The 23,693-nt window shown below is 42.0% G+C and overlaps 2 protein-coding genes across 3 annotated transcripts in view; one reads left to right on the top strand and one right to left on the bottom strand.

The window, feature by feature from the left end:
• capn5b (calpain 5b) overlaps window positions 1-23,693 on the top strand; it is a 61,357-nt gene that overhangs the window by 22,077 nt on the left and 15,587 nt on the right. For both annotated transcript variants that reach the window (XM_051400928.1, XM_051400927.1), the window contains exons 3-9: window positions 6,700-6,831; window positions 14,447-14,655; window positions 15,135-15,327; window positions 19,573-19,766; window positions 22,303-22,380; window positions 23,256-23,451; window positions 23,542-23,664. In XM_051400928.1, coding sequence (XP_051256888.1) covers window positions 6,700-6,831; window positions 14,447-14,655; window positions 15,135-15,327; window positions 19,573-19,766; window positions 22,303-22,380; window positions 23,256-23,451; window positions 23,542-23,664 — 1,125 coding nt within the window. The remainder of the gene's footprint in view (window positions 1-6,699; window positions 6,832-14,446; window positions 14,656-15,134; window positions 15,328-19,572; window positions 19,767-22,302; window positions 22,381-23,255; window positions 23,452-23,541; window positions 23,665-23,693) is intronic.
• ompb (olfactory marker protein b) lies at window positions 10,691-11,697 on the bottom strand. The gene has a single exon (XM_051400929.1). The coding sequence runs from the start codon at window positions 11,682-11,684 to the stop codon at window positions 11,037-11,039; it is 648 nt and encodes a 215-aa protein (XP_051256889.1). The 5' UTR covers window positions 11,685-11,697; the 3' UTR covers window positions 10,691-11,036.

Here is a 23,693-nt window from a genome sequence, read left to right as displayed (position 1 = left end):
GGTGGGGCGATATGACGATACTGTGAGACAATGGAAATTTTTCAACTGACGGAGAGTTTTTGCTACCATTGATGCCGATTGTTTGACCGCTCGTGTCTCTTTCCTTATTGGACTTTTCTGTTCTTGAAGGTTTCTTGCTATTTCAGCCATCAACACATAATTGATTGAATCTCCTGGATACTGCCGCTGCCATGTTGCGCTGGTGATGTCATCCGGAGTCTGCACAGTAGTGATCAGGGTTGGTGCCGCGGTATCGAGATCCTGCCCACATGCCTGGCCGACTACCAGCAGGGGGCAGCTCCATTGGCTGCAATAAAACACAGATACCATGCAGTCTTATGGAGAAATGAGCCAACTTCTCATTGATTTATTAAGTCATTAAACAGTTTAATGCTGTTATTATTATTATTAATATTATTATTTTTGGGTGGATCTTTGTAGCAAGTCTCGCTACAATCGTGAGTCTTGGCAGCACACAAACTCTCAAAGTCTTCCAGTTACCAACACAAACTACACTCAGTCTCTTCCGCCACTCTGCGGCTCAACAAATGTTGTTTTTGTGACTTAACTGCTAAAGTGCACAAGGAATTCTTCCATCATTGCTTCCAGTTACCAAACAGCTTTAAGGACTGGAGTAGGACGCACCCTGATTGGCATGTAGCCCTGGAAAACCAGGACGGATTGCAATCAGATCTGTCAAACGGAGACCGGATATATGTGGCTAAGTGTAAACAAAAGTGTATTAAATCTCATGTGGATTTTATACGGTTACTAGAAACTTGATATGATTCACAAACATTCACAAGCTGAGGTCATCAAACTGACCCTGACTTTACAGTGTTTAATAAAACCATTGTTCACGTCGTCCCAGGCCGCTGTATGTTACACGAGTAAACGCTCACACCGTCTCACACCATCTCTAACCCTCTTTTACTTTTCTAACCCTAGTTGAGTGCTGGAGGTGTGTAAAGATAAAGAGCTGTTAGGTGATGCTGTGCTTTCTGCAACTAGGGGGATCAGTTTGCCAATCCTGACCCTTTTTATAGCTACTAACCAATTAAAACCAATCTTAACCCTGTAACACCCCTTGTTGTAAAATTACAACGTTACCTTTAGCCATTCTAAAAAACAATCTGTTATATTTTATCTTATGTTTTACCACATTTACCATAGTCATTGGGTCCTATTGTTCAGTCTCACAATGCTATTGGATGGTACATTTGTTTATAAGTCCCGCCTTATGGCTTTTTTTTTTAATTTTAATCATATACTCAACTTCTCACTTTTCTTAACAACATCTAGTTGTTTTTTTATTTTTTTTTCTTTTTTTTTTTGTAATTTTTTTTTTTTTTTTTTTTTGTTGTTATTACAATGTCCAGAGCATGTACATATGTAGTTATTGTGGAATAGATTCATCAAATTTCATTTAGAGCTTGTTATATATTTGTTGCAATTCTACAACACTGGGTGAGTGTGGTAGTCAAAATAGCAGGCTTGTTGCAGTGGGCCCAAACAGGTTGCATTCCCTCCACTACACCACTGCCTCTAACAAAGTATTTTCTTTATACATGGACAGTATACATTCTACCCTTGTGTTGTGTTCTGGTCAAATTTGACTGATTTAAAAGTTTTATCTCTAAAAAATGTAGTTAATTTGACCAGACCGACCTAAAATTCCATGACTTTGTCCACAAAGAGGATATCAACAGACAAAATAATTTTTGGGTAAAAATAAAAATTTTTTTTTTGTGGGGGGTTGATATAAGTGGGGGTATGCATGTTTTCCTTTTAGTATGATAATTAGAGAGCACAAAACGCAGTATTGTTATGTCAAAGGCAGTATTGTTTGACTAAATGGCTGGTGATTGGGATGCATATTTCTTTTAGCATGAAAAAAAGAGAGAATAAAAAACTTTCAAGGGAGTATGAAAGTTTCCTTTTAAGGGGAAATTCAGCAGCATCAAGCAATATATGCAAGGCAAGCCAAACCCATGGGGATTCAAAGTGTGGGTGGGGAAGAACTGGAATTTTTTTTTTTTTTTTTTGTGCTTTCCAAAAGGATTTTAAAGGGGTAAGGGGCCCAAATTTTAATTTTTTTTTTGGGTGATGTTGTGATGAAGCTTGCTTCCACACATCCAGAAGGTCAGAACTACTAAATGTATGCAGACAACTACTTTTTTTTTTTTTTTTTTTATTTTTTTTTTTTTTTTTTTTTTTTTTTTTTTTGGTGGGGGGGGTGGGCCAGGCGGGCTTAACCATTAAGGAGGGGAGGGGGGGGAGGAAAAGGGGGGAAGGGGGGGTTGGGGTTGGGGGGGGGGGGGGTGAGGAAATTTTTTTTTTTTTTTTTTTTAATGATAGGGCGTCCGCCCCTTCTTTTTTTTTTTTATTTATCTTGAGCAGAATTTACACCCCAAAACCCCCCAACCCAACCTTTAATTTTGGGGGGGTTTTTTTTTTTTTGTTTCCCCCAAAAAATAGGGGGGGGGTTTTTTTTTTTTTTTTTTTTTTTAAAATTAATTTTTTCTTCCCCATTCCCTTCGCTGTTATTTTTAATTTTTTTGGTCCCCCCTCTCCCCCCCTGTGGTGATTGCCTGGCTCCTCTACAAGCGGGGCTGCAAAGCTCTCAAGATGTCTAGCAAAAGAGACAATGAACAGGAGACAGTTTCAGGCACAGCTGCTCCTCTCCCCATCCTGGTAAACACAACACTTCGAACTCCAAAGAGAGGTGACCATCTTCAGGCAAAAGGAGCCCAGCATCACAGACAGTGACATCAGAAAGCCCTCTGAATGCTCAGAAGAGACCATCCAAGAGATGTGCACACCTTACATTGGACACGCAAAAAAAAATGAAAGTCAGTCATGAAAAAAAAAAGGAATGAAGAAGTTGCTAGAAAAAGCTAGAGTTTTGTCCTGTTTAACAGTTTTTTTAATAAATGACTAATGTGTGATTATTATTAATGTTATATACCTTTATGGGGCTAAGTAAGCAATCAACCCTGCAAATTAACCCTTTTTTTTTTTTTTTTTTTTTTTAAAAAAAAAAAATAAAAATAAAAAAATTCTGCTCCCACCGAAGCCCAATGTTGCAATATTACAACATTTCTCTATAAACTTACATAAACATTATTTTTTTAAAAACTCTTTAATTTCTGCATCAAAGGCCTACTACAACAACATCTGAAAGGTAAAATAATTTTTTTTAAAGGTTTTTCTATATTTGGGTCTTACAGGGTTAAGAGAAAGTTTAACACTTGAACATACATCAGCATGATAAGAACTATCTAAAACAACTTTGACTTCTTTAGTTTGTCCCGTCTGTTAACATGGAGGCAGCACGTACTTTTACAAGGACCTTTGAATTCGTACTGCTAGATTCCACTCTCTGCAGGTGTTTCTGCACTCTGGTTGTGTGGCTGATGGTTCCTCTCACAGGCTGATGGATGATGCTGAGGAGGGCTATGAAGCTGGTTGAAAGGTTCTCAGTAGCAGGGTAAATGATCAGGCTGTGCTCAGCCACAATATTCACATTACTTCAATGTCTGCAGGGCTGGGCAGGGATCGATACTCTATTACTCTTCTACCTGAGCCAATCCCTGGACGGCTGGCCACCACAGGGAGCCCTCGTCGCTGCTCAGACTCCACTAATCAATGCTGTTGCGGACAAGGGAAAAAAAAAAAACGTGATCAGAGATCTTAACTCCTGGAACCGCTCAGACAGGGGTCCGTGAAACAATATCCAAACATCACTTCACATAGTTGTTGCACGTAAATACAGACATTTCAGACAGGAAGTGCTTTAGTGCTGGTCTTTGTAAGGTGAGAGCTGGTAGAGACTCCAGGGAGCACTGCAGTGGCCTCTGCTTCTGATTTAAAAGGTTGCTTTTGCAGCAATCAGCTTTGCAGAGTCAGCAAATTACTGACCTTGGTTGTCTCCTGTATATGTGTGTGTGTGCTCTTGTTTCCCCACACTTGAACATACACCGTAGTGTGTATATGCTGTGGTCTGCATTATACACATATTCATGACCTTTGGTGGATGATACCGTTACTGATGTTTATGGTTGAAGCAGGACTTGAGTCTATTCCAGCTCACAATGGACGGGTTGCCAGGCTATCACAGGGCTAACACATACCGACAGACACATTTACACTCACTTTCACACCTATGGGGAATGTCTTTAAGTCTCATCACCTCGCCTGCATGTCTTTGGACAGTGGGAGGAAACCAGAGCTCTCAGAGGAGAAACAATACGCAGCCTTCACACAGGCAGGCTGCAGCTGGCAGATAGGTTCAGTGGGTTTCTAAGCATTGAGCCACTGTGACTGTACTCAGTAGCTTCACATTCTCCTGTGGTAAAATCTTGAACCTGTAACACCTTTAACCAATCAGATCAATGAATAATAAGAAGTGAAGTCAACACAGAAGTGTCTTAAAGCTGCATTCTATCTAACGACCAGAAGGGGGCAGCTCCATTGGTTGCAATAACACACAGATACCATTCAGTCTTATGGAGAAATGACCCAACTTCTCATTGATTGATTAGCTCATTAAACAGTTTAATGCTGTTATTATTATTAATTAATAATAATTAATATGCTTCCAGTTACCAAACAGCTTTAAGGTGCATTACCACCACCCTCTGGACTGGAGTAGGACGCACCCTGATTGGCATGTAGCCCTGGAAAACCAGGACCGATTGCAATCGGATCTGTCAAACGGAGACCGGATATATGTGGCTAAGTGTAAACAAAAGTGTATTAAATCTCATGTGTGTGTAAAAGTGTAAAATTGTTGTCATCAAACTGACCCTGACGTAGTTTTGTTCACGTCGCCCCAGGCCGCTTGTATGTTACAGGAGTAAACGCTCACACCGTCTCGCACCATCTCTTCCTCTTTTACTTTTGTAACCCCAGTTGAGTGCTGCAAGTGTGTAAAGATAAAGAGCTGTTAAGTGATGCTGTGCTTTCCGCTGTCTGTTGAGTAATGGCCGAGGTGCCCATCGACCCACCGGTCCCATAAAGCAGGGAGCACAAAACAGACTGTTCACACCCAGGACACTGCCAGCACAGCTCTTGTAGACTGTAGTAAAAACCAAGTTGTTCTGTACGTTATATTGGACTGCTGTTAACCTCTTTATATTAAAATTCTAAATATTGGCCAGTCACTAAAATGCTGCAGTTTGTTTGATTTGATGTTTTTGACATTGACCTCAGATGTTACAGTATGTACAAATGTTTGTGTACTCGTCATCCTCAGCCTGGAATATATTACAGAAAGATTTAAAACTCCTTTTAAAAATCTGCTTTCTTTGAATGCTTTTAAATTTATTTTGAAAGTCCTGAGTCGGAGTCGTTTGGGTGTCGATGCTTGAACTGATATTATTAGATGCATGGCTGTAATACTGTTTGTGTTGTTGTTTGTTTCTGTTTGAATTTACTTGTTCTGTCTCCCTTGAAAAAAATCTCAATGGGACCTTTCCTGGTTAAATGAAAAATAAAAATGATCTGAAAACTATTTCCGTGTAGGAAATATAAACTAAAATGATACTGCAGCTATTTTTTGGGGATATAAACTTTTATACTTTTATAAACCGGTTAAGTACTGTCAGTAATTTAAGACATCTGTTCCTTAACAACATTGCTAACTGTTGTTAAGCATGGATGGAGGATCTATCATGTTTTGGGGTTGTGTTGCAGCCCGTGGCGCAGGAAACATTGCACGGGAGGAGGGAAGAATTGATTCCATTGAATACCAGAGCAGCAGAAAAGAGGATGGCTTCTATAACACTAGCTCAAAAGACACAAGGTTTTGGGACAGCCCTCATAGTCCCCTGACTTAAATATCATTGAAAATCTGTGGGTGGATCTTAAAAAGAGAAGGGATGGGGGGGAAAATCCCAAATACGAGAACCAACTTTTAGCTGCTACAAAAACTGTCTGCAAGCTGTGACTTTCCCATACAATTGTATATACTGATTTTATAGTCATTTTCAGCACTATTTATGTATATTTATGTATATTTAGCTCATTTTCTGGCATTACCCCTCCATTGTTTGTAACATATTTATGCTGAAGTGTAGCCATTGTGTGTAGACAGGAGCGTAGAGGACAGTGTGTCTCTCTGTAAGTGGCTAATGTCGACCCACAGCCTGTAGTATTCATCCCACACATTATCACAGGAACCACAGGATGTCTGATGGCGTGTGAGTCCGGTATACGAGAGAGAGAGAGAGAGAGAGAGAGAGGAGGCGAGAGCAGCTCATTGAGCACCATGTTGTTAGCTGTAATAGAGGTCTGTGTGTACACATTGTGGCAGAAAATGGACCTCAACACAGCAGCCACAGGAAATGTGATTTCGTAGATGCACGCTGCCCTCCCACACTCGGGTAGAAGGTCATGAATATGATACGTGGGTGCATAAGGACAGATGGTCTCTTTCTGATTCATGAATTTGCCTCGATAACTCATTTATTCTCCTCTGTGTCTTGTACCGTGGAACGTACACACAGTTTATGAACCATAAAGCCTGTTTCAGAGGCTGTTTTTCTTTTCACCCTGCAAAGAATATTACATAGTTATTTCACTAAAATGATTTAAAATATGATATTTTAGCTGATAATTAAAAAGCCTTGAATCTAACACACACACAGCAGCGAATGTCTTCACTCACGTATTCTCTGTCTGTCTTTGGGAGCGTAGGAGCTGTGTGAAGACCCTCACCTGTTTGTAGATGGCATCAGTGCACACGACCTCCATCAGGGACAGCTGGGTAACTGCTGGTTCGTAGCGGCGTGCTCCAGCTTGGCCTCCAGAGAGTCTTTATGGCAAAAAGTAAGTCTGTGTATTTCTATATGTGTGTTTGTTTGTTTGTTTGTTTGTTTGTTTTATTATTTGGTCTTTGCCCTTTTTTTCACAACACAAACTTGAACTGGTAAAGAATTTGTTTTGGGAATCTGCTTTCTTTCTTCACGAGAGCGAGATGAGTGGAACAATATTGAGTATTAAGCCAAATGTTGCCCAAAGTAGGGCCCGTGGACCAAAGTTGGCCTGCCATAAGGTTCGATTCGGCCCAACAGTGTGAAGTTTCTAGCAAAAGGAATAACTGTAGGATCCCTGATTATTTCTCATTATCTGAGCACACACTTTGGGACAGAGTTGGGATCCTAATAAACATTAACATGTTAATAATACGGCTGAAGGCCAGCTTATAGTTGACATGCTCACATTATGTATCAACAGTATCTAATAGAAAGTTTAAACTTGTTCAATGCTTTTAGCTCTTGTGGTTTTGTGGTTGTTTGCTTGTGGTGGAAGAAAACGACTTCATACGGTCCAATTTAGTCTCTCGCTGACGCCGTCTGCTGGTTGATTGAACGTCTGCTACGAAGGACAATTCATACATAAAAAGACGATCAATGACTCAACACCACCCTACAACCGACTGTTGGTTGAACTTCGTGAAGAAAGGCTAAAATCAAAGCTACTTTTTTGAAAAGAGTCAACACTTTAACAAAGAGGAGCGTTTCTAATTGACGGATATTGGGGGGGGGAAAAAAGATTGTTTCCTGCGCAAAAAGGAACTTTCTGTGTACTCAATTATGTAATTATACCATATTTAGTGTTTCAGTGTCCATTAGGAACCATTATGATAAGGAGTAAACACCAGAGGACTCATTACAGCACCACATCGACTCGTTGGTCTCAGCAGACTCCATCAGTCAGTAGAAGTCTGATTGGTGGAGTTTAAAGTAGAGTCTCCCAGGACCGACTGGAACAACTGAGGATAGATGGATGTCCTGGCTTCTGTGGGAAGTGTTTTTGTTTGTGTCTTCATCATCATTTCATGTGGCCAACCAGCAGGGGAGGGGCTACTACATTTTAATGCTGGCTCAGAGGAGAGAGGCCAGTATAGGTGGATGAATGCATTGATCTTAGCTTTACTAACTATGAAGCTAAAACTAGTTAGTGTAACTGGAACCGCTGTTCTCAACCAGTGCCGTTTGGTTTGTTGTAAGAACAACAGTGCTGTCTTCATTGGGAGCTTTCCTCGTTGAGTTCCTCGCAGAGCTGCAGCAATTAGTTGACAAATCGATTTGCCAATTGACAGAAAAATAATCACCAACTATTTATTTTTCTCAAATGGCAGAAAATGCTGTTTTCAGCTTCTCAAATATGGAGATTTCCTCCTTTTCTCTGTTTTATATCATATTAAACTGGATATTTTGGGAGTTTTGGACTAAGAAGACATTTTGACTTTGATATTTGATCATTTCTTTCTTTATTAATTATCTATCTATACAGAAAGGTTCATTAGAGTTCCTTGTATTTACATTAAATAACCTCTGGCTTCTGTTCCAGCGGTTTAGTGTCTCGCGATACAAACATGTCACATTAACAGAAGACAATATTAGTTGCACTGTACTGAGATCTGGAGTTGCGGGTGTCAGGATTATTCTGAACTGTTCTTTGGCATCCATCTTGACAGAGGAAACAACGTGATTACCTAGCGTTTAAAGGGATTTGAAACCAGATGCCCCGGCCTGTTGTAGCGAGACGCTGGATTGTGACAGTCTGCTCAGACAGAGTGTGTACTTATGGGCGTGCTTACACTGTATCTTCCCCTCTGTTTACTCTGTTTCTCTAGCTCTGTTTCAACACACAGTCGCACACAGTTTTCACCCAACTGCATATCCAGTGATTATAGCTCAGTTTAAAGAAATATTAAACTTTTTGGGGGGGAAATTTGGGGGTTTATTTGTGTTCTTGCAGAGAATAATGCCACATGAGACTCTCGTCATTAAATAAAACTACCTGACCACCTCTCTTGAAACCGTCTGTCCTCCGGGTCAACCTTTATTTTGGTTTTAGAAAGAGACATTTCGATATCAAATGTCAGGAGCGCTGTGCTGTCGGCTCTGCCTTCTGTAAAGTGGAGTAGCTTAACATTTTGGGAATTATATTTACTCGCTTAGAAAGAGAATATCTGCCGTGAAAGTTAAGGTTAGCTTAGCTTAGCCAACCCATAATTCCCCTTAAGAAATTTAATTGTTCCTGAGTTTTTATACAGATTAAGCAAACAAGACATAGCCTGCTCATTAGTGAGCTTTAGAGGTGATTATTGGTGGATTTTGTAACTGTTTCCACCTGTTTCTAGTCTTATGCTAAGCTAACAATAAGTCAATTAACATTTATTAGTTGTCAACTACGAGATTAATCGCAATCTATTTCAATAATTGATTAATCATTTTGAGTCATTTATTAAGAAAAAATGTCCAAATTTCAGCATAAATGTGAATATTTTCTGGTTTCTTCAGTCGTCTGTGGCAACAAACTGAATATCTTTTGGGGTTTTTGAGGGGATCACCTTGGGGTGATCAAAGCCCTAAAGCTAACACACAGATGTGAGAGTGGCATCAGTATTCTCTCCACCAGAAAACAAATAAGCTTATTTCCCAAGGATGTTTAAAGAGATGCAATGCTCTGATTTTGCAGCTTTGTTAAAAGAAAATCTAAATCCTAATGGGGAAAGATGTGAAAAACACGTTGGGGGGGGGGGCTTTATGTAATTGTCCTGCAGGCTGGATCTGATCCCTGAGGACTGATTTGCTGTATGCTGCTGTTTTATAGTTTGAAATTGGACCACAATTTAAGTTTAGAGAGTCGAGAGCTTGGAGTGCTAGTTTGTTAGATCTAAACAATAATAACAATAGTGGAAGTCTGTTTTTTTTTTTAAAGCAGCCTTTTAGATGTTCATCTGTTCACAGCCTCCTGTTGGCCACCAGATTTACTTCCTATGAAAGCAAAACAAGTAATGATCCAGGTCTCGCAGGAGCAGACACGGTTCCCCAGTGAGACCAGAGTGCTGGTACAAAACATTGCTAATTTGTATTGCTTTTGTACATGTTAATTACCTCCAAAACACAGCCAGTGCCTCTCATTTAGCTCCAGAGCTGCAGTCGTAGGTCCTTACTTCAACGCCGTATATGTTTAAATGTTAGCATTGGCATGTTTGTTTATCATTACGTAATAATAAGATGACCAATTTCCTCCAAACCCAGTCCGTTTGTTTAACTATTGGTCAAAGGGGGACAGGCAAGAGTGAGCAAAAGGACACATACCAATGAGGACACTCGAGGATAATTACTATTTATGCATTCAAGGCTGAAGGAGAGGTCGATTTCTTTATCTATCAGAAAAAAATAGGAGGTGTAGCCTTTAAAGGTTGGTTCAGGTGGCGAGTTAGTTACATGCTTTGTACCATAGAAAAGAAACGAGTAATACCTCCTGACATCTCAGTTATTTTCTTTTCTCTTCACACCTCATCTGACACGCGTCTTCTCATTCGCAGTCACAGTTACTGTTTCGTCCCCCCGCTGCAGTGTGAAGCAGCGAGCCTGCAGGAGGAGGCTGAGAGATGAAATCCAAATGCCTCCTCCTTCTCTTGTTTGTCAGGGTCACCATGCAAGACGGAGATGGATGAGGCAGCGGGAACCTGTTCCCCCCGTCCGCCGGGGAATACTCACACACACACACAAATACACACTGTCTCTATCCATTACCTCATGTGGGATTCATTTCTACTAAACCCGTCAGGGCGGGCTGTTTGTCATACAGGAGTAGAGGGAGAATAACACTTTGGCTCAAGACATGATCCGTGTTCAGACACTGGTTAAGAAAATACAGATACACCTTTTGTGATTTAGTGGATTTATTTGTATTTAGCTGTATTTATGCCCAACATTGTACGATACAAAGATACAAAGAAGCACCAGTTGTGATCGAGAGGTTCAGTAACAGAAGCAAAAGTTATATTTTCTTTGTAAATGAGTCACAAAAGGAGAAAGAGAAGGATCAGTGTAGTCTTGTTCGTACAGGTTGTCAGGTGAGGTGACATTGCCACTTAAGAGGGAGCCATCCGTATTGAAAATGCAGGTTTAACCTTAAATAAACTTTACTTCCTCAACTAAATGCACACAAAGCACAGAAAGAAAAAGAGTTTGTAGCAAGTATTTCTCCAGTGTTGTGACAGCCAGGCCTCAGCTATCCACTGTGAAGTTGATGGAGCTGTCGACAGTCTCAGGGCTGCAGCCTTCTGCAAATGCAAACAGGAAGTACATCACCTTCCTTACCTTAGCCAGCTCAGCGATCCTCTCGCCAAACTCGTGCGCGTCAGCCTCGTAGCACTGAACGGACGCGTCGTTGGCATCACCCGGCGCCCTCCAGAAAACCCCGGCGGGCTCCAGCAGCTGGCGTGTCATCAGGTGGGTGAGGTCAGGCGTCCAGAGCTGTGAGGTGGCCGTGATGGTGAGGCGTCCCGCCTGAGCCAGCCGCACCGCCCAGTGCGAGAATCGGAGGGACTGCTTTGAGAAATCCAGCCGGTACACGGCCTCGTTGGGCCGCAGCAGGCGTTCGCCGTCCTGTCTCTTCTGTCCTCGCTGCTGCAGAGACTGCACCCGCAGGCGCATCATCTCCGTCAGCTCGTTGTCCGGCCGGAAGGAAAGCTCCAACTCTGTAGACATGCTTGGACGGCACACGGCAGCAGGCTGAGAGGTCGATACCAACTGTATCTGGATTAGATTGGCAGCTATGTCGAAACTAAGCGTCTTCACTTTCTCTCTGTCCTCTTCCTTCTGTCCCGTAACTCTTACTCTGTGCTCTTGCCTGCAGGCTGGTACATTATGCATGTGGGCATGTCTGTGTAGCATCGATAGTAGAGGGTGGGTCTTACACAGAAGTAGAGAAGAGCAGAGGTGCTAAGCAACAAGATCTAATGACATTTGCAATCACAGCACAGGGTTTGCCCTCGGGGAACTGTGCTTAGTACTGTTTGTAACACATTTGTTTGTTTTGTGTTTTCACTTGGTTACAGATCCTCGACTCTAATACCTGACAGGAAGTACTGTATCACCAAAATCCTAGAGGTTTGCATAAGAGGAGGCAGTGTAAATGTAGACATCAAAACAGTTTTGTAGGAGTAAGGCAGACACTTTGATGTTGGTGCTCGACTCTACCGTGTGAGGGGAGGAGGAAGGGAAGTATATTAGTTTATGGGCGTAATGGGCAAAAATAGATAATTGAATATGTTGAATGTTTTGCTTTCAGATCCTTGACTCTAATACCTGCCAGGAAATACTGTACCACCAAAATCCTTTTGCATAAGAGGCAGTGTAAATGTTTTGTAAGATCCAGGTAACCTCTTTTATGTTGGTGCTCGACTCATGTGAGGGGAGGAGGAAGGGGGGGAGGGGAAAGCCCCTGTGTTCCCTCTCGGTGTGTCTATTGACAAACAGCACGGGAAGCCGAGGTGCCTTCTGCTTGTGTTTCTGGTCAGTCGTCAGGTCACTTACCTACCAGAGTTCAGTTGCTGCATAGCGACACTTGGCCCACATGAAAGCTGAGATAGATAGAGCCTTCGCTCTCTCGCTGTCCACAGTGCGGAGTCAGAGAGTAAGCAATAGCAGGGAGGAGTGCGAGGAGAGATTGCCTCCCGAAGGATTACAAAATGACTCTGAGGTTTCTGTGGTGCAGTGCTTTGTTTCTCTCTCTCTCTCTCTCTCTCTCTCTCTCTCCCCCCCCCCCCCCCTCCTCTTCTTAAAGGAGCTGTTGCTGCCTCACCGAGCAGGTCCTCTGGAGAGGCCAGATTCTCTCCATCAGCAGAGTGTCACCTCCTGTGGAGAGGTTTGACAGGAACTGCTGTTCAGTTAGCGCACCTTGACATCTCCAAGGACACCCGCTGGAACGCTGTCAGTGAATTCACGTGCGGTGTCGCTCGCTGCATCGTTTGCAGTTTTTTATTGCATGCCATATTCACACCGGTAGAGGTTTTCACAGGTGCCCTTTCGCAGGTCGCCTCCAGGTTGGGTGCTCTGTTACGACACTGAGTCACAGTGGGAAAGCAACACTTCATACATTTTAAAGAGCAAGCACAACATGACGTGACAACATGCAGAAAATGTTACCGATAAAGCCACTGTACGCTACCTGTTCTCCAGATACACTAAGTAAGCATCTAGCTGCAGCTAAAGAGGCAGATTCTGGAGTTATTGGAGACCAAAACGGAGCAGAAAGGAGAGCAAATGGTGGTTTCATTCATCAGGTGGGCAGAAACTCGACAATGTTAGGAGTACTGTTAGCATTTCAATCTACAGAGGGAACAGGTCCTCCTCTACGGAGTCCGCAATGTTGAGCTGCCGTGTTTCTACAGTAGCCCAGAACAGACAAACCCAACACTGGCTCTAGATAAGGCCTTTCAGGGTTTTTTGAGAGTTTGTGGCCACTGTAGTTTGTCCTACACGCTTGGAACAGATGACGAGTAACTCAACAGCAACTAATCCTAACAAGAGTGGAGACTAACGATTTAGCTTCCATGGTGTGACGCTTCCAAAGCCTCGTGGTACTAAAGGAGGCAGAGGAATAGCTAAACATATGTCACCGAACAACAGAGATCAGGAGAGAGAAGACACTGCTAACTGCTAAGCTAAAGCCAAAGTCCCTAAAAGGAGAGAGCTATGAGTGCTTGAGGAGAACTAGAGTACATGTATATCAGGTAATTATAAGCTGTAATGAAGAATATAACAAATTTAACTGAGCTAGAGCAGCAAAAATACACTAACAGCGACACAGAAGCACTCAACTGGAAATGACACACTGACCGCAGCACGTCCGAGAGGGTCACGACTTATGGTCAGTAGACGGTTATGTATTGGTTTACGGACACAGCGGGCTGAAAGGTTGAACCGGTGTGATTTTCTTTTGGCCAGTTTTGACAGCTCTGTCCTACACACTTGACCTTGGCGCCAAAAAGGTCAGGAAGCTGTGTTGTCAATTATTAATAGTTGTTGTTGCTTTTATACACATTCTGTCCCACGAGGGAAAGACGAGACTGCAATACAAACTCATCGAGTCAGCAATTTTAAAAGTAGTCATAAGGAGTTTTTATTATAAAGATAAAGGGTGAATGCGTGTTATTATTTGATCTATTATAGGACTTACCAATATGTGTCCATTTCTGTTTGTGTTTTGAGATTTTATATGAATCTGTTGTTGTTTGTTTTTCTTTGCCTCTCGTCAAAAAATCCTAACTACAGTTCACAAAATGGAGGCTGTGTTTTAGGGGCTTCACTGGACCACAGCAAATGCGGGCAGCTGAAACACACACACACACACACACACACACACACACACACACACACACACACACAACAAACAGTTATTACCTCTCACCCATGTCCTATTACAGCATGGATTTATGACTGAGAGAGCCAAGGTGATAAATTTGTCCCCTTAATCCTAAATGCATCAGCAGACATGAGGGTACACTGTCTCACTCTGGCAGTCCACTCCACCTTGACATTATTTATGCTCCATGGACCACCGCCTGTTTGTTTGGCTTACCTGCCCCCCTTCCTCTCTTGCTCTTCTTCCCCCTGTCCTCTGCCTCCTCCAGGTCATTCCCGACTGGAAGGAGCAGGAGTGGGATACGGAGAAGCCGGAATCGTACGCTGGAATTTTCCACTTCCGCTTCTGGCGCTTCGGCGAGTGGGTGGACGTGGTGATTGACGACCGGCTACCGACGGTGGACAACCAGCTGGTCTACTGCCACTCCAACGACAGCAACGAGTTCTGGAGCGCTCTGGTGGAGAAGGCCTATGCCAAGTTAGTATCAGTGCCAACGAACACACAGATCCAGTTTTAGAGAAGACCTAAAAACTCAGTATTGGATTAAATTATATCAAACTTCTGCCTACACATGTAGAAACTTTGAAAAGCACTTTTTATAACACCTCTCATTCTTAAACAAACAGACAAAGCATAATGCGGCGCATAGACTTGTCTTTTCAGCATTCAGACAATAGATGACTAGATGATGATATGCACAAGCGTGACAGTTCTTTTCTTGATTAATTGATTGATAATTTTGTCTAAAAAATTAAACGAAAATAATGAAAAATGTGACTCCAAGGTGACGTCTTTAAATGTCGTCTTTTATCCATATTATATATTAAGTTTACTATGAAATAAAACTGAGAAAAGCAAAAAATCTTGCAAATAATTTGCAAAGTTGCTTGAACACAATTATCAAAATGATTGTCTGCTCTAACAAACATAACCCGAGTCTCGTCCTCTTCCTGCAGAGTTTACGGCTGCTATGAGGCGTTGGATGGGGGAAACACGGCAGATGCGCTGGTGGATTTCACGGGTGGTGTTTCGGAGCCCGTGGACCTGCTGGAGGGTCAGATGGCAACAGACGAGGTGGCTCGCAACCAGCTGTTTGAAAGAGTCCTCAAAGTCCACAACAGAGACGGTCTCATCAGCTGCTCCATCAGGGTACGCTGAAGAGTCGGGAGAAAGTTTTCCAGCTGGCCACTGTCAGTCCAGCTATTCACACATGCTCTATATCAGCAGTCCCACTGGGAGATGAGTGGCGAGTTTGCTTCATAGAACAATCTTTTATAGCTTTAATTACAAAATAAACTCAACAAATGTAAAGCAAATAAAATAAAAACAGCTTTTTTCCTAAATAGAAAAACACAACGTTCACCTTCTGAATTACAGTTTCTCTATTATACCTATCTAAGTTAACTCATCTTAAAACACAATTAAAACTCATCCAAACCATCTTTATTAGTCCTTCCACTGTTCCAACAACTCTGGTTTCTAACCGTCTAGCCGAGTTAGATCTCTTGGCTTCACACCTCTGCTTTCCAGGCCTTGAGAGTCTTGGTTGGAGCCTCTGTGAATCACCTTGTCGCTGTATTCCCTGTCGTCAGACTATCTGAAATAAACCCCTTTCACCTCAGTTAGATGTGAAAATATTCTGGCTCTACAGCTGTTGTTCTCTCTCTTTAATAATTAAAGCATTTTCAGCTATGATTTCAAAAATCCTGTTGCGGCTGACTTTGTGGAAACGCTCACTGCATGTGGGAATTGTTGGGTCTCTGTAAATCATTTTATAAGGAGTAAAGTCTAAACCGTCTCTTTACGAGTGAACTTCTTTTGTTATTTGATGCTATACTCGTAGCACAGATAGCAGCCTTCTTTTGTGGCAAATCTCTGCATTAATTCTTACTGCAACTTTTTCAAAGGCTCTCCAGTGCTGTGCAGTAATTTGTGTGAGATTACGTGAGGAACACACAGATGAATAGCATCCACTTTTGATTTGTCCGTTTTGATGATATTGCCCTTTCCAAAATGTTTGCACAAAGGCCGGGTATTGTTGTAGGTACTTCTTACAGGGAAGCACACGTCCTAATGCCAGGATAATGGAAAATATAAGTGAAAAAGGGTTCAAGAGGAACCCACTCAGTGTGGTGAGGCTTACATTTTCTAGAAACCAGAGCACTTTTATGAGGAAGATGAAAAAAGTGAGTGAGTGAGTGAGTGAGCCTTTGGTAAACAATACACATACAAAACAATTAAAGTATGATGTCTGTTGCTTTGAGCTTGAGATAGCTGGAAGAGGTTTCCAAATTCATGCGTCTACGCTGCTGGAAACAAGAAGAAGTCATGGCGGAGAGGAACAAACGTAATGAGACAACAAAATACATAAAATATAACTAAAATATATACACGATTTTATTACAGTAAAATCTAATATAATAAACCTATTGAAAGTATTGTGTATGTATATGTAATAACATGCAGGCAGGCTTAGCAGATTTTGTCTTTGACTTTGAAAACCCAAATAAAAACAAATGCTGTAATATTCTCTCACTTCATCCATTTTAGATGATGACAGACAGACTGCTGCTTCAGCTACTGCTAATCATTAAAGGAATCGCTAAAGAATCGGCCTGTTAAGCAGAATCGATAATGACCCTGGTATCAATAAAAACTTAGCAACTACAGCTGTAGTGTCTCACTTTCTACACCCTCTTCTGCTTCTAGCTAGTGTGACCTAAAACTGAACCCCCTAGACACAAAGCTCTTTTGCATTTTTCAAACATTTCTTGCATCTAAATCGCAAATCATCTCTGAAATTATCCACATTGATTGTTTTGGGTCAACCGAGAGAACCGAGGAGCTCTCAGCATGAAGAGCTGTGTTTCAGTGGACGACGTTGTTTTATAGTGAAGTCTCAGTTTTACTTTCTGTTTTCAAATAGAGCTTAATGAATGATGCTTTAGGATTCAAGGCAGAGCGGTCCTGGACTTGCCTGCAGAGGTGTTTCATCGGTATCTGAACTCGTGTCGGCTTGTTAGGAAAACAAGCGTGTGCTGCTTTATAGATTTCATTGTTTGGCCGTTGGTCTTCTGTTTCACGCCAGTCTTATTCCCCGATGTCTCGCTCCAGCAAAAACTAATTCACAAGCACATATTGTGATTCAGTGTCAGGTGCAGTTCAGTTTTTAAATGATATGGCTCTTTTATATGCATGAGTTTTTACACTGGAGGGTCTATTATTCAACTGCAAGAGTAATGAGAGCTCAGACAATCTAACCAATAGCATACAAAAATGCATTTTCCACATTTATGAATTGTTCTTATTACTTTAGCTTGTATTTCACAATCTTAAATTGTTATTTGGAGATGTATGAATTCCACACATATCCTCTGTGAGACCTGAAGCTGGTCTACTTGTGTTCTCATTTCAGTTTTTATTCTTCCGTGGAAGAGACTAAAGGAAAATCAGGCGGGTATTAATAGGAGAGAAAGGCTCTGTGTGGGTCCGCTACAAGTCTTTATGGGTCCACAATCTGGACCAACCAAACCTGACATGCAGAATTGAATTTACAAAAGAGAAAGACTTGATCAAAAGGGAAACCCAAAGATAAATAGCTCTGATCCAAACTTTGGGTTAACCTAAACAGACTCTAATAGAGTTGAGTAGTAAAAGGAGCTTTTTTACCTCCAGTTTCTGGAAGTAAAAATCCAGTTAATTCTTCCTGTAGTGTTATGGGACTTACAGTTGGAGCCAAGTGTGAACCTATCTTGACGTCACCCATTGGTTTGTTGAAATACCGTTTTGAAGTCTCGAGTTCGGCATTATGGTTGTCGCAATGTTGTTGTTTTTTAGCAGCGATGACGTACTGCGAGTTGAGCTGCAAACGTTGGCTTCGCTCGTCTGGTCTCACACATTCTCCTATTACAGATAAACACTAAAATATGAACAGATTTTAAGAGAGAAATAATCAACACAGTAATATAATCTGGATTCATATCTGATCAGCACTGCCTAGTTTGACAGTTTGATCTGAGTTTGGTGCGTTGAGCTGGACGGACTCACTGAGAATGAGCTGTCAATCACAAGGTAGCCCCGCCCTAAAGCATACCCTGCTTTATGGTCTATTTTACTCTAAATGGGACCATCAGTTACTAAATGAACATCATGCTGTATGGAAAAAGACTGAAACTAGAGACTGAGACCATAAACTCATCAGGAAACCATTTGTTTGTTGAGAAAACTATCACACAATAACTGTAACAATCTGCACTGTAAACCAGTTTTCTTTTGGAGGGGATATCAGGAGGTAGCTCCCATAATTCATGCACGGTATCATTGGGATAGTATAATATAATCAGAGTATAACTTTCGAGGGTGTACACAAAGAACATTGAGCCACCATGACTCCCATTAGCAGGTCTTTTAGGAGTACGAGACTCTGGGGAGTCTGGGGATCAGTATTCCTTCTCACAGCTCCTATTTGGACAAACCAGTGTTTTAGAACTCAATTTAATAGTACATCTATATTTCCTGTGTGCTCGACTGCCTGTGTGCCATATTAATCAGACTCTCAGCTGTTGCCAGGATAGTAATGTATGAAATTTGCACTGTAATGTGTCACAAAAAAAGCCAAGTGCACTGAACACATAATTACTGGATCGAACAACCAATTTTCTGATAACGCTGCTTAATGACTCCGTCCCCTTTTCCTTTTACCATCCAAAGCTCTTCATTCACAAATGGCGCATTGCTCAAATTTGAAAGTGTCACATCACTGTTATTTGCTTAATCACATACACTCACTGAAAATCTTCCTGTGTGCGTGTGTGTGTGTGTGTGTGTGTGTGTGTGTGGTTTCCCAGGCAACTTTGCCTGTTTATGAGACCTTTAGGCGGCTCTACAAGATGCAAAATGGATGCACAAGCTGTTCCACACAAGAGAGTTTTCCAGTAGCCTCTCTTATTTAAAGTTTAAAGACCAATGTGGTAATAAAGCAATGCCCAGTGCCTGAATTGGACCAAAATAGGTGAACGAACACTAGCCAATAGTGGTGTGCAAATCTCCCTTTTAAGACAATTCCAATACAAATCTAGAGCTACGATACTGTACCAAAACTCACAAGCTACGCTGCACTAACGTTGCTCCCGTTGCGCTTGTTGCACAACACTGGCGTTGACCTTTTACCTCCAAACGAGAGTGGAGGCGCTGTTAGCAGCAAAGCTTCAGTCAACCGATTCATAAGTTTAGAATCAGACTATCAACTGGTACATTTAGATCGATCCAGGGGTCTGCGAACATCGTATAACGTTAAAACCTACTGTAACAGCCTCCCTCTTTTACAGATTTCTAGACATCCACACACGCATCTGTTTTCAGCCACTAAACTACCCTGTTTTTGCCGTTTCCCAGGCAACCACAATAGAGGACATGGAGGCACGGCTGGACTGTGGTCTGGTCAAAGGTCACGCCTACGCTGTGACGGACGTTCGGAAAGTGCGGCTAGGTCACGGACTGCTGGCCTTCTTCAAATCGGAAAAGCTGCAAATGATCCGCATGAGGAACCCCTGGGGAGAGAAGGAGTGGAGCGGCCCCTGGAGCGACAGGTAACCACGACACTGCCGCCTACAGGCGTGGATGAAGTACTGCCGCTCATCAAATCCTATCTCTGTCTCATTGAGCCTTCTTTCATCCATCTGTTCCAATTTAGCACGGTGATCTTGGTGAGTCAGACGTGGAACATTTCCAGAGCAACACCAACAATGTCCTTTGTCCTTCCGTACGTGACCTTGTTGTGACCTGTACCAATCCAACCAATTTCACTAATTTAATTTTAAAAACGACAAAGTCAACTGGTCCCTTTCGTCTCGCAAAATTTCTAGAGGGACTGCATGTGATGAATGAGCAAACAACCAACCACTGGACAGAGAGCGACCCTTATGTAATGCCCACAACGTAGACAAGAAAGCTGCACAATGAGAAATGTCGTGTAGACATTGAAAAATGGATAAGCAATCAAGCTAATGGGCCACAGAGCAAAGACGAATGGCTGAATTCAGCCCCGTTAGAGCTTGTTTCTAGAGAGCAATATCACACGGTGCAGTAAAGGATCAGGTATCATTTTCCCCGGGACCCTCCCAAAACAGACACTCCCAAATTGAGCTGACTAACCCTTCAATTCAAACCTCAAGGTGAATGAAAATGACTGGTTTGCACAAGTGGGAATTCAATCAGATGGACAAGGCTGTTATTTCTCCCTAGAAAAGAGTGTTTCATTTCATTTTTTCCTCTCTGCTTTACTCCTCCGGACATTTCTTAGGGGAATGGGCAGCGCTGAGATAACGTTGCTCCCTCGACATCTCTCTGCCTTTTGGATTGTTAGCGACCAGACTCTGTGAAACAAACAGGGAGGTGGTAAAGCAGGATCATAATGGAGTCTGAATTATTGATAAGGCCTGAAAGAGAGAAAGATGTTATTAAAGAGACGTGAGTCATCTCTCCTCTTTCTCAATCATTCACTCGCTTTCACTGAATAATTTATTCATGGTTTGATAAAAACCTGTTACTGTAAATGGAGTCTGACAGACTGTTGAGATGTGGACGTTTGTCAGTGAATCGTAAATAGTGAGACATAAACACAGAGCTAATGCATCCAGTAAATGCCCCGTGTTTCCCCCGGAGCCTGTGAATACAGAACGGACCTTGATGTTTAGGTTATGATTCACGCTCACAACTACACATGAAGAGTTTCGTAGAGCCCCGTGAGGGATAGACACATGCATCATTTATTTTATCTCAGCTTAATACAGTTACTGAGAATTTAAATTCACACTTACTATGATCTATTTAAAGATTCACAGCTAAATGTGCCACTATTAAAGCCCCAACGAGGAACTGACATTCTGGGTTGGTTCTGGCGGCCCCTGTGGACAAAAGCGGTAGTGGATCTACCTCCTCCTTTCATTGATTTCAAGGGGAATCTTACTGAATCCGACCCGGTGGCAGGCTTTAACAATAAGTATACAGAAATAGCCGATCTTCTCACTGATGTTCATATAAAGGCATCGTATTAAAGCAACAATATGGAAGATTTAGTATTTGTTGCGATGTCGTGTCCCCACTTGCAGTACCACTGTCGTACATTGGACAGCTGTACATTTGCTATGATCACATTACTAGCGACTAGAACTAATAACTAGCGAGTTGACAACTTTTCTATGGCTGTGTATCGACAATAATTAAGATACGTATCACGATACAGGGGTTACGAGTCAATATATTGCGATACTGTAAGCACAGTGATATATTTTATATATAAGTTTTTTTAGGCAACCAGAACAGTGGGTGCTGCTTTTGTATTTATAACAGTTCCTGTAACATCCAGCATAATAATCCCTCAGCTTACAGCACTGCTATCTAGCAGAATCGATACGGTATCACAAAAGAACGTTTTTAAATATTTTCAGCCAAACATCAACTAAGTGCAACACAAGACAGAGGAAGCCAGCTAATGTTACTGACTAGTCCAACAGCAAGAAGGCCCAGCTCATTGTCTGTCTGCAGCCTTTTATTTCACAAAGCTCCGGCGGGTTCTCTCTCTTTTCCTCCTCTTAGCTTCCTCCATCAACGTCCTCTTACGTCTGTTGAGCTTGTATGTCCATAGAAACTGCTGAGCCCCGTTACACTGGCCGGTTCTGACGCAACCAGCATTCTTCACTCCTCATTTCGCAGCAGTAACTTTACTGTCTATCTGGAAACACAGAGCAGCTGGAGGAGATCAGAGGGAAAACCAGAAAAAAATGTTTTCTATAAAATATGATCCAGTTTCACCAAAATCAGTGACATAGTTGGTGGCGTGTGACTTAGTGCCATAAAGCGTTATGTAAACAGAGGCACCATTCACCCTATTATAACTCAGTGTAGCATACAAATGAGAGTTAATCTATTATCTTAAGGTACAAAAAAAAACTTTGTATAAAGTTGCTTTTAATGAAGACTTTTCCTAAATAAAATACAGCCAAAAGTTGGCAGGTGACAGGAGCTTTTATAGAATTTAAATCAGACAATGAACATCAGATACAGGAACTCTTTGTCTCGTAGTTTCTCAGATTGATGCTGTTCTTCTGTCTTTGCTCGCTGCAGTTCGGAGGAGTGGAACAAGGTGAGCAAGAGCGAGAGAGAAAAGCTTGGTGTCACCGTGCAGGACGACGGCGAGTTCTGGTGAGAACCATTTAAGTACTAATAATGTTGTTATTCCCTTTATTTTGGTGGTGCTGGCATGGTAAAAAAAAATATTGACTAATTGATTCATACTGTCCTGTATGGAGCCACTCACCTGAACTGACATTCAGGGCTAATCGGGGGGCTATTAAAGGAACAGTTGGGAAGTAATAATAATAATTTAACTTTAACTATAACTTTATTTATATAGCACCTTTCATACATGAAATGCAGCTTAGATGTGCTTTACAGTGTGGCATTCAAACAAACACATTAGGTAGAACATACACACACACTTACAACTCAAAGATAGATAATAAAACATTAAATGTTTGTTTAATCCATATAAAGACGGTTTTGGCATGTGCAGTGACTTCCTTTTCTGCCTGTTAATTAATGAACTTTAGGGGTTGTGGGAGGTTGGATTTTGTTACCTCTGGGCAGAGCAGGGCTAGCTCTTCCCCTTCTGCCTCCAGTCTCCAGACATGAGAGTGGTATTGATCTTCTGATCTAATAGGAAGAAAGAGAATAAATGTATTTCCCAAAAGGGAAAACTATTGCTTTACAAAAGGCTTTTTCTACACTAACATGAATAAAAAACACTGAATGTTTGTAGATTTTTGGGGCGTTAAAACGGTCAAATGGTGAAGTTATGACATTTTTTAAAAGCTCACATTGGTCAAAATTTAATCAGATTCCATGTCAGCACCAGAAATCTTAGTCTCCCGTTAACATGTAACCCTTTTCTTTGTTCCTGATCTCATTTCCTCTATTTTTGTACCTGTTGAAGGTCTTCTTCTTTCAAGCTTTTCCCTCTAGTTGGTATCCACTCTCTCCGGTCTCTTCTCTCCTCTCCTTTTCCTGCCCTCCTGCAGGATGACGTTCGACGACTTCTGCCAGTACTTCACTGACCTGATCATGTGCCGCCTCATCAACACCTCCTACCTGAGCATCCACAAAACCTGGGAGGAGGAGGTGATGAGGGGCTCCTGGGTCCATCGCCAGGACCCCCTTCGCAACCGGTCCGGAGGCTGCATCAATCACAAGGCGACCTTTCTGCAGAACCCTCAGGTTGGTCGTGGTATTGTTTGTGTACTTGTGTGTTTATAGAGAGCCAGTGTGACCAGTGTTGACACAGTGTCTCCTCCTCTCTCTCCCCAGTACGTGTTTGATGTGAAGAAGTTGGAGGATGAGGTGCTGATCTGCCTGCAGCAAAAAGAGAAGAGAGCCACACCCAAAGAGGGCAAAGGGGAAAACCTCGCCATAGGCTTTGATATTCACCGGGTAGAAACACACCCATTCACAAATAAGAA

This window comes from Dicentrarchus labrax, unplaced genomic scaffold (assembly GCF_905237075.1).
Source record: "Dicentrarchus labrax unplaced genomic scaffold, dlabrax2021, whole genome shotgun sequence".
Classification (NCBI taxonomy): domain Eukaryota; kingdom Metazoa; phylum Chordata; class Actinopteri; family Moronidae; genus Dicentrarchus; species Dicentrarchus labrax.
Note: the sequence above shows the minus strand (reverse complement) of the source record. Positions and strands in the feature narration are given on the sequence as shown.